This window comes from Gouania willdenowi, chromosome 15 (assembly GCF_900634775.1).
Source record: "Gouania willdenowi chromosome 15, fGouWil2.1, whole genome shotgun sequence".
Classification (NCBI taxonomy): Eukaryota; Metazoa; Chordata; class Actinopteri; order Blenniiformes; family Gobiesocidae; genus Gouania; species Gouania willdenowi.
Genome location: NC_041058.1, coordinates 36,565,884 through 36,581,052, shown reverse-complemented (window position 1 = coordinate 36,581,052; position 15,169 = coordinate 36,565,884). Strand labels below are relative to the sequence as shown.

The 15,169-nt window shown below is 37.9% G+C and overlaps 1 protein-coding gene across 1 annotated transcript in view; it reads right to left on the bottom strand.

The window, feature by feature from the left end:
- Positions 1–9,870: 9,870 nt before the first annotated feature.
- Positions 9,871–15,169, bottom strand: part of LOC114477139 (uncharacterized) — a 39,602-nt gene continuing 34,303 nt past the window's right edge. The window contains exons 5-8 of the mRNA XM_028469263.1: positions 13,797–13,855; positions 13,657–13,732; positions 13,464–13,567; positions 9,871–10,425 (exon numbers count right to left, since the gene is read on the bottom strand). Of these exons, the coding sequence (XP_028325064.1) occupies positions 10,066–10,425; positions 13,464–13,567; positions 13,657–13,732; positions 13,797–13,855 (599 nt within the window). The 3' untranslated portion in view covers positions 9,871–10,065. The remainder of the gene's footprint in view (positions 10,426–13,463; positions 13,568–13,656; positions 13,733–13,796; positions 13,856–15,169) is intronic.

Here is a 15,169-nt window from a genome sequence, read left to right as displayed (position 1 = left end):
TTTGGAACCGGTTCCTATTGTCTGGTTCTGGAATTGTTACAAAGATGTTTGAATTTTCATTAGTTTTTTCGATTCCTAAATACCCGCACTAGTATGTTTCCGCGGCTTGCTCTGTTTGTTTACGCAGGGTTTGTATAAGGTGCGTTCAGAACGCGACTGTAATCTGTGTGTGTGATCACTTCTTCTCCGGCCTTATCATAAACAGCACCACTTCAATGGTTTAAATGATCAACTTATGGAGTTACTAAAGGATGAGTTCACCCAGAATGTAGGCGTATTCAAGAAGTTAACAGCTTTAATTTAGCCCCGCTAAATGAGGAAGTGTAGGACAGTCCTCTGCTGCTGCTGTCTCTCTGTAGCGGGGGAGGGGCTGCTGCCTCGGCTCTACAGACAGTGACGTTGTTCCTTTAAAAAAAAAGAAAAACTCTCTACAACTATTACAATATATACAATTCACACATTTACCCGTTTATATAAAACATATAAATTATTTACAGTCAAAAAAATTACATATGTACATAAATAAATAAAATACTTGGGGTACTTTTACTTTAATCAACAGATTAAAGGATTGAAAAATGTCCAAAGTTTCCACTGTTCTTTTGTCTTATACTCCATGTAAAGAAGTCTTATTTATGTATATAATATCTTCTCTACAATTTAAACAGATTCACAATATAACTATTTTTGATAGTTTCTGTTTCTACTGTATCCAGATTAATAATGTTTCTCAACAAGAACTGCTGATTAATTTGTCACATGACTGTTCCAGGGTTTGAGTTTGTTTTATTTAGTTTCACATCTACCTGTAGATCTATGTTTTTTACACTGATGACAACTTGTTTGTAGTTTTATTTCAGTAAGTTTCACTTTTACAGTTACAGTTAAAAACCTTTGTAACTGAGGGGGACAGAGAGCAAGAGGAAAGAGCAGCAGAGACACATGAAGACCCCCAGCCCCAGGGACCACCAGCATGTTCATGAAGAGGGCAGGAACCATGAGAACATTCAGAAGGACAGCATGCCCACACAGAGGCACCCAGACACCCCACCCAACCCACCCTGGCCAAAGCCCCCCCACAGGGATGTGATTGTGTTTCTAAACTCACATTAACACATTTGTTCTTTTCAAAGTGATGCAGATGCTACTTAACCAGCTGTGAGTGGTGGCCATGCTCTCACTGAGGTCTGAGGAAAGGCATCAGCACAAAAATCACTCCCATCATCCAGTAAAAGCCCATCATCAGACGACTCATGAGCTTTTAGTTTGAAAGGAACGACTTTATTACTGGAACAGTGGGAACTAATGCACATTCCACTGATCAATGATCAACATCTGCAGAAGCACAGGGAGGAGCTCCATGTGCTAACAGATGCTAACATTGGTTAGCTAACTGTGCTTGATCTTATGTGGCAGCTTTAAAGCATTGTTTCTCAAATGGGGGTACGTGAACTCTGAGGGGTACAGAGCAGCATTACAGGGGGTACTAGAGAGAGAGAGAGAACAGAGAGAGAGAACAGAGAGAGAGAACAGAGAGAGAGAACAGAGAGAGAACAGAGAGAGAGAACAGAGAGAGAGAACAGAGAGAGAGAACAGAGAGAGAGAACAGAGAGAGAGAACAGAGAGAGAGAGAGAGAGAGAGAGAGACAGAGAGAGAACAGAGAGAGAACAGAGAGAGAGAGGGAAATTAACAAATGAAAGCATTGAAAATATGGGTTTTTTTAATTTAATATTTATTTTTGGTTAAAATGATAATCATAATAATGTTGATGGAAATAATGTTGATTCTAACTCGAACTAAAAATACAAGGGTCAATTATAAAAACTATAGAAATAAATCTAAGGAGGCACTAAATATTGTTTCATTTCACTGATTTACAAAATGAGATTCTTTAAAATGTCACATTTTAAATATAATGTAATAATTATTACAATAATAATAAAATAATAATTCCATTATTATTATCATGTATTAATGACCACACAACAGTTGGTGGGATTTGTTTTTAGTACATGCTCACATCTCCTCCTCCATACATGCACATAGTCCAAAAATGCAACATTGCAAGATGTAAATGTACATACTGTATATTTTTATGCTCTATAGTTGTATATCTGGCCAGAGGGAGACGACTTGGATTGAGAAATAAGAGAAAAGGGAAAATTTATGGTGGTTGTAAAAGCTCACAACACATCACAGAATGACCAACAACACAACACAAAGAGAAAACACACAAATACACACAACACAACACAAAGAGAAAACACACAAATACACACAACACAACACAAAGAGAAAACACACACAAATACACACCACACAACACAAAAACAAAGATCCTGATCTTTTCTGTCATTCTTCTTCATGGACTTTTACCGGACTGCTTTCTTTTTGTGTTGTGTTGTGTGTATTTGTGTGTACTTTCTTTTTGTGTTGTGTTGTGTGTATTTGTGTGTACTTTCTTTTTGTGTTGTGTTGTGTGTATTTGTGTGTACTTTCTTTTTGTGTTGTGTTGTGTGTATTTGTGTGTTCTTTCTTTTTGTGTTGTGTTGTGTGTATTTGTGTGTACTTTCTTTTTGTGTTGTGTTGTGTGTATTTGTGTGTACTTTCTTTTTGTGTTGTGTTGTGTGTATTTGTGTGTACTTTCTTTTTGTGTTGTGTTGTGTGTATTTGTGTGTACTTTCTTTTTGTGTTGTGTTGTGAGCCACCGTAGGAACTTGAGCCAAACAGTTTGAGAAGCACATCTGTAAAGTGTGTGTGAATGTGTGTGAGTGTTAAAGCAGGTCAGGATGTTTCTATAATATCAGTAATAATAACAATCGTATCAACTCCCACTGAATCATCACTGATTGTGAACCATATTTACACTGTTGGTTCATTTACTTTGTATCACTTTATCAACACTGTGAGAAACTCATTCTACTGTGGATTCATTCCTACAGTAAACAGTACAGAAACATTCTGAACATCAAACCTGTTCACATGACATCATGCAGCATGTTTATGGTACAAAAAAACATTTTTTTTTATTAGAATTAAACACAGGAAACAAATGCATCATATGTGTGAAAAAGTAAAAAGTATATTTTACTTTACTTCTTACTTCATATTCAGTTGACTTTACTACATGTTCCTAATAAATTATGCTTTTACTTTACTACGTTTCCCATAAGCACCTCTGTTTTCTTTTGTTTTATCAGCCAATGACGTTGAATCAAACTGATAGAATGGAGTGATGAAATCTAGTTAGCATGGATGCTATTAGCATTGTTTGTCTGTCAGTGACAGTGATATACTGTACGTTTGGGGCTCAGCATCTTATTACATTATTGACCAGTTATTACATTTCAGCTTTTATTAAAACATTTTTTATAACATTTCAGGTGGTTAGCACGTCTACCTCACAGCAAGAAGGTCCTGGGTTCAAGCCCTGGGGTGGACACTTGGGTCCTCTCTGTGTGGAGTTTGCATGTTCTCCCCGTACTGCGTGGGCTCCTCCCACAATCCAAACACATGACGTTAGGTTGATTAGAGTCTCTAAATTACCAAAGGGGTGAATGTGTGTGTGTGTGTGAGTGGTTGTGTGTCTGTGTGTTGCCCTGTGATGGACTGGCACCCTGTCCAGGGTGTACCCCCACTTAATGCCCAGTGTGAGCCTGAGATAGGCACCAGCAGATCCTCGCCATCCTGAAAAACAGGAACAAGCAGGTCTGAAAATAGATGAATGAATGGATGGATGGATGGATGGATGGATGGATGGATGGATGTTCCACATCAGGCTCTACAACTACGTTATGTTACTAATCACTGATCAATACCATCTATATTCTCTGGGATCAGAAGCAGTAGCTCACATTTCATTAGAATATGTGACGTGTGTGAGTCAGCACATTCCAGAGGAATTAACCTAAAGTAGAAAACCACACAAAGGACAAAGGACACGCCCACATTCTTTAAAGAGCCTGAGGTGAAGAAGCCCCTGGAATAATGGATATACCCCACCCTACACCTCTATTAGTGTGTTTACACAACACACACACACACACAGCCATAAAGAGCCTTACCCAGACAGACCCATTACTTTCCAGGAACCAGTAGTTGATTATCCATTAAACACTGGATGAGAAATGGATTAATTTCAGCTCTAAATGCAACAATGTATCACATTTCAAACATTGTAGATGTTATTTCTTCTACCTACAGCCTGGTGTGTGTAAGTGATGATGTGTTCACTGACCTGTTAATGAGCAACTGATGTCAACATAGAACCAACCTTTAAAATCCTGGATCACATCCAGTGAAATCACCTGGAAAAACTAGAAGTGGAACTTCACCCTGTGTCTGCTCCCACTAGGACCAGTATCCCTGCTAACTGCTACATGTTAGCATTTTGGTGCTAGCTGCTACATGTTGGCATTTTGGTGCTAGCTGCTACATGTTAGCATTATGGTGCTAGCTGCTACATGTTAGCATTATGGTGCTAGCTGCTACATGTTAGCATTATGGCGCTAACTGCTACATGTTAGCGTTATGGTGCTAACTGCTACATGTTAGCATTATGGTGCTAGCTGCTACATGTTAGCATTATGGTGCTAGCTGCTACATGTTAGCATTATGGCGCTAACTGCTACATGTTAGCATTATGGTGCTAACTGCTACATGTTAGCATTTTGGTGAAATGAGAAGACATGTGGAGCACGTGTTCTTCAGTTCTTAATCAGTCTGTGTAGAGGCTGTTTAAGTCCACTGTTCATGCTAACTGATGTTAGCTTCATCTACAGTCAGTCACATGTCACAGTCACAAACACACACACGTACAGGTCTGAGTTTAAGCTGAGAAAAAGCAGTGCCAGTATTTATAAAACATCCTAGTAGCTCTTAGTGATGTCACTCTTAGAAAAGTCTTAGAATTCCTTGAATTTAAGATTTTTCTTAAAAATAATTGACAAAGCTAAGAGAGCTCCTAAAGTGAAAAACTTCCTAAAAGTATTTTAAACAGAAACAGAGAAATGATGTTCAATAACAGTGATAATAACAGTTTATCAGGGATGTGTGTACTTTTCCCACACAGCGTATGACAACGTAATAGCAGAGCTTTATTGTTGTTTGCTCCGCTTGAACAATTCAGTAAATAAGCACATGTAATTCTAAAATATTCATTTAATTATTAATATCAAACAGCCATAGCCTCATGGTAGACAGACTACAGTAATGTACTGCTGTAATCTCTGCCCTCGCTTTGATTACAGCATCGTTTTTACACTGATTTATAATCAATGATCACGACAACGTTTCTCACTTAATACTCTTTTATTTTGATTTTTAAAAAGAGAAATCACTGACAGCGGCGTATGCTCCACCATTATCATTAAATATATAAAGCAGTAAAAATACCATCGTGAACAGTTAACTACAATAAGTAAATCATTATAATAACTTTTTAAGTACAATTCGTTTTGCTAATTTAAGCTCTTTTCATGATGACACATTTCTTAATGCAGTTGATTTTATTTCATTCCTTACAAAGTTTCTTTTTCCTTTTCTTTCTCTAAGATTCTGAGATTGTCAGGGCGTTGTCCTGAGGCATGCTGGGACATGTAGTGACTCGCTGACGCACTAAATACTTTGGCTTTATTTCATTTCACTGCAGGAGAAACAAACTTTAGCTTTGTTCCAACAGACTTTAGATAAAACAAATATTTATTGAATGACAATTATTAATGATTCTACATATTCAGAGGAAAGGATTCTGTCGTTGTTTGTCTGACATGGACCAGATGTTTCTCACCTTCAGCATCTGTAAAAACAAACAAAGCTGAGAAACATCAACAAAAGAACATTGTGAGAAAAAGATGATTTTTACTGTTACACTGCCTCCTACTGGACAGCAGTGGTAATGACAGTGTGTTAAAAGTGACAAATTACAAAGAAAAACTCAGTGGAAATAAAGGAAATGTTAAAATAAATATAAACACATGAACTATGAACACTCACTGTTGAAGAAACGGACATTTGTTTATGATGTTTTTAATCCACTCGACCAATGAAAAGGTTTAAAAACAAATGTGTCCTACGTGTAAAGGTATCATAAAAACCTGCTGAATCATGTTGAGACACCCCTGGACTACAAACCTAGCCAGATGTGAAAGCTTTGTGCTTTGTCTAAAGCCACGCCCCCACAACATTTCCGATATTAAAATATGAAATAGTGGCGATACCTGTGTAAGAGAAGGAGGCAACCTCTGTAGCACCTTTCACTTCCTGGTTGTAGCTCCGCCCTCATGGTGTCACGTGATGAGTGCGTACACAGGAGATCTTAGCCCAACGTTTACAGCAGGTCTTATTGATTATAATCTCATTTCTAAACAGGATTCATGCTGAGGCTCTTAAACATCAACCTTCGACAGGGTGGAATAAAGGTATCTTTACTTTATTTTGGAGGAATTTGGTTTTAGTTTAGAGTTTAATTCTTGGTTTAAATTGCTTTATGCTTCAGTACATATTGTACAAATGGACTCCAGTCATGAACAAGTATTTATCATCTGACAAAATCAACATCATAAACACCATTAAACAAACATAAACAATTATTTAATATAACCTCCATACTCTCCCAACAACATATATCTCATGACACGACAGCGTGTAACGAATATAAAACAATGCACTAGTTTTTCAGGTTAAATCATTTATATGAATTTTATCATTATTTTGAAAAGCACATGCTATCTGCAGCAGATTCACTTCCTCTCTCCCAGTGCGGCAACTGTGCTGAGGGTAGGTTTTACCTCAATGAAGGGGATTTATTTTATTATTATGTGGTTGTCTTATGCCTCATATAGTTTGTTAAGATTATGTTTTGTAATGTTATGAACCTGTTTTCAATATAATTTGTGAGCTAACTTTGTGTTTTGGTACTTTTGTGTATTGACGTCATTATCACGTTATATGTATTGAGCAGCCATTTTATTGTGCTGTTTGCTTCTGTAGAGGTGTGCTTTTAAGAAGACACTAAAAAAATGTGTCTGTCACAGTAAAGTGATCAACTCCAAGCCAAGAAGAGTTTGCAGCCGTTACAGGAACATCTGTTGTTTGTGTTGGAAACAGAAACATGGAGAAAATGACAACAACAACAACTCAGAACATCCTCAGTGAGGAGCATCCACAAAGTCAATCCTTCCTTTTGTTCCATTCACTGTAGAAAGAACCAACAATGTTCTGTCCTTAGCTTTGCTGAAGGTCTGGTAGCTCAGGTGTTGGTCTCCATCTTTTAAAAGATGTTGTTTTTCCTCAAAACAAAGTTTCTCTATCATCTCTAGCGCTGTCATCCTGACTGTAGTGTTATCCCGCCCACTAGCTAGAGAACGTAGCAGCAGCCACGCTGGATCTATTCACTAATGCACTGTGAACGTACGTATAGCATTTAGCATAGCACGGTTATGTCCAAAGGCAGGGTAGAGAGCTGCCTTTGGACGTAAATGGTTTAAATCTTGGGGAACTGACTGAGCATGTGCTCCTCCTCCTCCTTACAGCAGAGTGAGACTGTGCAGCGTCTCTGCCGTACCAGGAAATAATGTTTAGTCATTCGGGCTATGAAAAGCTCAAAATACGGACTTTTTCAAACTTATAGGTACTGTAGGCTATCAGAAATTGAAAAAAAAATATTTTATAATTATATTATAATTAAAACAAATAATCAAAACATCAATTCACCCATGGGTAGGCACTGCCTACCTTGCCTACCATGACCAGTGTTTGGAATAACGGCGTTTGTTTTTCAGTAACGGGGTAATCTAACTAATTACGTTTTACACCGTTACAACACCGTTATCGTTACTGAACGTTAAATGCCATGCGTTACACGTATTGATTGAGAGATTATGATTGGCTAAGGCGACGTGCCAGCACACATGACACACACACAAACACACACACTACAGATGTGATGACTCAGCAGAGATGGTGAGCATGGAACAATCTGATGAAAAGTTGTCATTTTTAAGGTAACGATACAAACACTACTTTATATTAATTATGGTCAAAGACAAGAACGTACATGTGAAGTGTTCATTATATCCAGGAGTGAAGACTTTGTCCACATCTGTTGTAAACAACTATAATTTAATGAAACACCTCACAACGACACTCACATCTAAAAAATATGAATTATTTGACATAAAGGAACTTTTTTTTTTTTAAATAGTAACGCAAATAGTTACTTTCCTTGGTAATGAGTTACTTTTAATTCAGTAATTCAGTTGCTAATGCAGTTACTTTTTTTAACAAGTAGTGATTAATTATAACTAATGACTTTTTTAAAGTAACGTTCCCAACACTGACCCTGACTGCACGTCACTGGTCCTTATATGCCGATGACCTCCTTTTATATGATCCAATCCTGTTACTTCCCTCCCTGTGGATCTCCATATCTTTGACAAATGTGGGTCCTATTCTGGCTATAAGCTGAATCTTATCGCTAGAATAGGACCCAAAATATACCCCAGACCTTTTTTCCTTTCAATTATGCACCGGCTGGATTTAGATATTTGGGGGTTTTCATTACTAATTCAATTGATCTACTTTTCTCAACAAAAAATAATCTCTCCCCTCCTTGAAAGATGCAAAATTGATTTTGATAGATGGGCCAACCTTCCATTAGCCTTAGTCGGTACAGAAGATTTAATTTGATTAAAATGATTGTATTACCCAAGTTTTTATACCTTTTTACACATATCCCTGTTTTTATTAATAAGTCTTTTTTAGATCACTCAATCAATGAAGTTCTTTTTTCTTCTGCATTACACTGTGTTGTATTTGTTACCTGTGAAAATGCTTCCAATAAAGTTATTAAAAAATAAAAATCTTAAAATGTATCAAATTTTAAGATTTTTAGGATAAAAGGTATTCACAAAGCCTCCCAGGCCCTAAGAGAGCCTTAAAAAGCCTAAAAGTGTCTCAAACAGAACCATAGAAATATTCTCTGCAACAGTGATTTAATTAGACACTACCGGCTTATATTTATAATAATCTTGTATTTCACTTTTTAAAAGAGCTTCAGCTATCACAGTAATCACTGACAGCTGTGTCTGCATCACCATAAATATGAAGGCAACTGTATTTGTATAGAACATTTCATACACAAGGAAACTCAATGTGCTTTACATGATCAAAAAGTGCATCAGAAAACATTCAACAGCTGTCCTTGTTTTCATCTTCTAATATATCTGTAACTCCATCACATATAAAGGTAAATATGGTATAGTAATAAGCTCCACCCACTCTCTCAGAATATAGAAATAGATCTGCTATACATCCTATCTGGTGGACATGTCAGCTCCTCTAAATAGTCACTAAGTCAGTGTGTGTTTGGGTCTGGAACATGTTTGGGTCTTCAGTAAACTACTTAGCATATGTCTCAGCTCCCTGTAATGTGATCAGCTTAGAGCTATGAACATAGACTGTTCACATCACTAATGATTAGTCACAGATATACATTGGTTCTAGACTCACACGCTTTGGAATAATAAACATATACTTAGTATTTTACTATTTTCATTGGTTCATAACGACATGTGTTTTAATTTATAGTATAAATGTTTCTCTTTCTTGGGATAAAATTATCTTTATGAGTTCATTTTTATTTTGAACCCAAACTTTGGTTCATTTCACACTGGTGAATATTTTTAATCCTTTACATGAGGTCGTCACTGTAGCAAATAATCATTTATTGATTAGTTTTTTAGATTGACAACACAGTAATTGTGCTGCTGCCTACGCTCCACATTCATCCAACCAAAGGATGGATGCTGTGGTCTGTTAACCAGACACAGGTTGTGTTTCAGATGTTTAAACAATAACAAATACACACATTCAATCTAGACTTTATTCATCCATTTTACAACAGAAAACCTTTTTTTGTTTACATTTCTGAATGAAAAGCAGATGAAGACTAAACGATGGTGAATGAAAAGCTTTAATAATGATACACAGGTTCAGGATGGAGGTGTGACTCAGAACAACAGGTAGAAAACGACTCCTATGAAAAGTTAGAGAACGACAGACCCTCAGGATGAGTGATAAGAGTCACTCTTCTTTTTCTTTTTCTTCTTCTTCTTCTTAGATCTAGATCTTTGGAACCTGTCACTGCTGTTTCTACTCTCTCTGTCCTTTCTCTTACTGCTGCCCTTGTGTCCTCGTCCTGGCACGGTGTCCCTGCCAGGAGGAGGAGTCTGTCCACGGGATACGGTGATCAGCATCGTCTCCTGTTTCATCTCCTCCTTCAGCCTTTCTTCAGGACCTTTGAGCTCAGAGTGGAGGCTCTTTCCTTTGCAGTCTCGTCTCTCTCCATCTCTGTGGTAACCATGGTAACCATGAATGTTTGGATGTCCTTTACTGTTGCTAGCACGCTGATTCTTCTGCTCCTCCTGTTCAATGATAAACAATAAGAGTCTCTGTTACACATGTGAGAAACCATGCTGTTACAGAGCTAATGCTAACGCTAACTGATGCTGTTTGTTAACCAGGTGAAACTAAGTGACATTATTACGCTCATTAAACAAAATGTCACTTCACAACTATAAAGCTGAGAGGAGGAGAAAGATATTTTATGTGAGAGACGATGTGGTTCAACAATGTGTTTGATTATGAAATGAGTCACATTTTGAGGTGTAAAGGTTGAATAATTCAGTTGAATTCAGAGCAGATCCTCAGGTATAAAAGAACCACGTTAGATCAGCTCACATCTGAGCGTACCACGTGTGTTTAATTACCAAACTTCACAATTTATCAATAGTGACGTGATCGGACACTACAATCAGATCTAACATCAGGTCTGATCTGGTGTAGATAATCTGACCCCAGACACAAAATCAGAACAGATCTACACACACACACACACCTGTATTGGACTGTGGGAACACTGTTTTGTATTATTAATGCTTTTAAAATCTAAAGTAAACCTGAAACTTTATCAATAATGTGATGAATTATAGGTGAAATTGATTAAAGGCATAATAAACACAAACAAGGGACAACATTTAGTCATTTAAAGGGGACACATTATGAAAAATCCACATTTGCAGTTTTTGATCACATGAGGTAACTTGTGTCCACCAGCTTTCAACAAAATATGAAATAAAACTATCCAGTTGTTTGTTTGTGGTCTACTATCTATGTCAGAGTTCAATGGGTTTTTTTTTTTACTGTATTTTGGCGTTCCTCCAAGTTTCTCCCCCCACGCAACTTCCTCCTCCTCCTCCCCGACATGCCCAGTGTCACCGCTTGCCCTGTTTTTTTTATCGTTTCCTCTCACCATCACTACACTCTCATTAGTTCACTTAGTTCCACACATGCTCTGGTTGAGTGTGAACTGCACCATCAACTCTGTAGCATAAACTCCTTTCCTCTCCCTCTCAGCTCTGCCCATGACGGGCACCAGTTGGTCACCACATCATGGTACAAGGTAGAGCTTTGTCACACTGTCTCCTAGCAACCCCAGCCGAAAAACACAGTTGACATCGACGGACGTCAATGGCACTCAATGAGTTGACGTATGCAACTTTGGTTTGCCAAAGCAATTTTTTCAACTGGGCTTTAAACGACGTGTAGGGCATTCTCTCATTGTCAGAGGAAAACTATTCCACAGGTTCTCCTCTGGTGGAAGCTTGCGTGGTCCTCTGTGAATTATCTTTAGATTTGATGAAGTCCTTCAGTGGTGGAGGAGCAAGGAAGTGTAGAACCTTGTATATCAGACAGGCCATGTTCAAACTGTTTTTTTTAGAACATGACAGTAGTGGTAGGATGTTTTTAATGCCTTTTTATAGAGACTTTCTGTTGGGGCAAGCAATAGTCAAAATGAGAAATAATCATTGAATAAAAGTATATTTTAACAGCACTCATGGTTAAATTATTTCAAATATGCCAGAAATTTTGAAGATGAAATTTGACTACCTGTGCCACTTTTTTGACATGACTTTTGAAGCAAAGTATTGAATCAAGGACTAGCCCTAGGTATTTAATTCTGAGAAACATTCAGAAAAACATCTGATCTGGTTACTTCAACATGGCGTTTTGAGAAGTACATGCACACAGTGTTGCATGAGTGGTGTTCAACATGAGGCATGAATCCTTGAGATAGTTCTGCACGGAAGATAGAGCAGCTGTGAGATCAGCAGCTGCTTGTTGGAGTGTAGATTACTGCGTCATCCGTGTAAATCTGTGAGAAGACGTTTGGACATGAATTTGGTAGGTCAGCCCAAGGATAGACCCCTGTGGGACACCAACTCCAGATCCTTGACAGGGATATCTGACATCATCTACTACCACGTACTGTTTCCTGTGGAACGGATAAGATTTAAAGCACAAAAGTGCTTGATCCAGGATGTTAAATTGAGTCAACCTGGATATCAAAATCTGATGGTTTACAGAGTCAAAGGCTTTCTTCTAGTCTAAGAAGACAGCCCCGACACAAGGACTCCTGTCAAGCAGACCTTTTATGTTTTCTGTTAACACGCACAGGGCACCGTTGGTGGAGTGATGGGTATGAAAACCAAAATATTGTGAATGTAATGAAGGTTGAACATTTTCCAGATAGGCCGTGAACAGTGACTACCCACTTCTCCACTACGGGAAGCTGATAGGTCTATAGTTGGACATGTCTGTTTTAACACCTGATTTGAATATCGGTGTCACTGCCGCCACTTTCCAATCTGCAGGGACTATAGAATGTTTAAAGGACATATTAAGAAGATGAGTGATTGAGGGTCCTTGTACTCTTTAAAAAAATGTGTATTAAGGCCAAATGCATCAAGGGCTTTAGAATTTTTTATACCAGTGATAATTTTTGTGACTTCAAAATCTGAGATTTCAGTGATTTTGAACACAGGTTGATGTGGATCATTAAAATGGTCAGAACACAGAGATGAAGCAAAATGCTGTTAAAATGAATTATTTATCAAATAAATAATAAAATAATTCATTTTACAATTATATTTATTTATTATATATAAATGTCATATTTACAGTATGCGTGTCTCTCCACTATCTCTGTTGTGAATTTCAATGCAGCACACACAGGGGGGCAGACCTCACCAATGAGATCCTTTAAACGGTGTAGCTTTAAGTCCAGTTTTCACACGTTCATAAAGAACATCTTTGTTTTACTCAACCTCAGATGTGAAGATTTCATTTTTTTCTTGCCAGTGTTTGTTTGACCTTAGTGGGTGGGGCCTCTGAACCAGGAATATTTAAGGGCGTAACATGTTAATGACGATCAAATTCAGCTGCATTTTATCATCACCTAATCATTGGTGCGCTGTGATTGGTCAGATACCAATGTTTGATAAGTCCCACATTGGTCCTGCCCTACGACACAATGTGACCTCACATTTACACAAAGAAGGATGATGTCTGTCGGCTCCAGAGGTGTGTGTGTGTGTGCGTGTGTGTGAGAGCAGATACTCACACTGTGAAGGAACAGTACGTGCTTCTCTACACAGCTCAGATCTCCAACAAACTCCTCACATTTCTGACAATAGAATCCAAACACTGGTGTCAGATAACCCAGTCCTGCAGATTTAATTAGAACACAGAGTTCAGAGTGTGTAATAATAATCATAATAATAATAATAATAATCACATTTAACCCAAGTCATTACCATCCTGATTCTGCAGCTGCTGGATTTCTTTGATCAATAAATCCATCTGATTCATACGTGCTCTCATCTCTCTGCTCTGTAAATACAGAGTGAACATGAGTCTGTGTGTGTGTGTGTGTGTGCGTGTGTGTGGTTCTTACCTTCTGTTCCTTTGATGTTTCATACAGGCCGTCACTTTTAGAACGCTGCTCTTTTGTTGCTGAAATAAAGTCACATGAACTCATTAAAGCACATCATCAAACACTACAAAACAGAAATGAAATCAAAGTTTCATTAAATCAAAGTGACATGAAGCAGGCTGCAGGTTTGAATCCCAACCTTTCACAACACTAACAATAGTCACTACTTGTGTGTGTGTGTGTGCGCGCTAATGTTTGTTAAAGTCTTTCAAAAATAAAATCTCACAGTTTTTCCAATGTAACATTTATTTTTCAATAAAAGAACTTTAATAAAAATATCAAATCAACATCCAAATGTTTGTATGTTTAACTTCATGTACTTCTTCCTAACGCTCAGATTAAACACTCATCATCCAGCTTCTCCCGTCAATCCGTGGTCGGGGGCGGTACCCTGCGTTCTCAGACCAGAGACATGTCCTGGTTCTCCTTCATTCATCAGTTTCTCTAACTTTAGTGCAATGAGTCAGAAACACCTGGGAATTAAAACATTTGCATTAACATTACAAAGTAGGAGGAGCCCAGCTGCTAATGATGCTAAGCTAACGTGATCTTAAACACAAGGCAAATGTATTTGTATAGAACATTTCATACACAATTCAATGAAGTTTACACAATTAAAAAGTGCAACAGTTTAAAAATCAATAAGAACATTAAATCAGCAGTAAAAACATTAAACATCTCTAATTTACCTGGAGCAGATAAAGATGATGAGGCCTCACTTCCTCACATTAGATGGACTCACGCCGCAGACCTTAACTTCATGTCAAAAATATCAACGAAAATCTGAATGAACAATTATTTAAAATAATAGTAACTGCAGCAAATAAAAGTAAAGGTCGACTGATATATCACCAGCCCTCTCTAAGGAAGAGTAAGAAACACGTTATTATAGAGGATGTAAAAAGAGAGAGCAGTGTTACACCTGAGGGAGGGGGAAGGGAACAGGGAGAGGAGACTCAAGGTAGGAAATGTAAAGGGTGGAGAAGGGTTAATTATTTTACAGTGAGAGTGAGATGTAATGTTGTAGTTGTGTATATGGTGACCAGTGTAAAGCTTAGGTATGATGGTGGAGGTATAATAGTGGAGGTATGATGGTGGAGGTGTGATGGTGGAGGTATGATGGTGGAGGTATGATGGTGGAGGTATGATGGTGGAGGTATGATGGTGGAGGTATGATGGTGGAGGTATGATAATGGAGGTATGATGGTGGAGGTATGATGGTGGAGGTATGATAATGGAGGTATGATGGTGGAGGTATGATGGTGGAGGTATGATAGTGGAGGTATGATGGTGGAGGTATGATGGTGGAGGTATGATGGTGGAGGTATGATAAT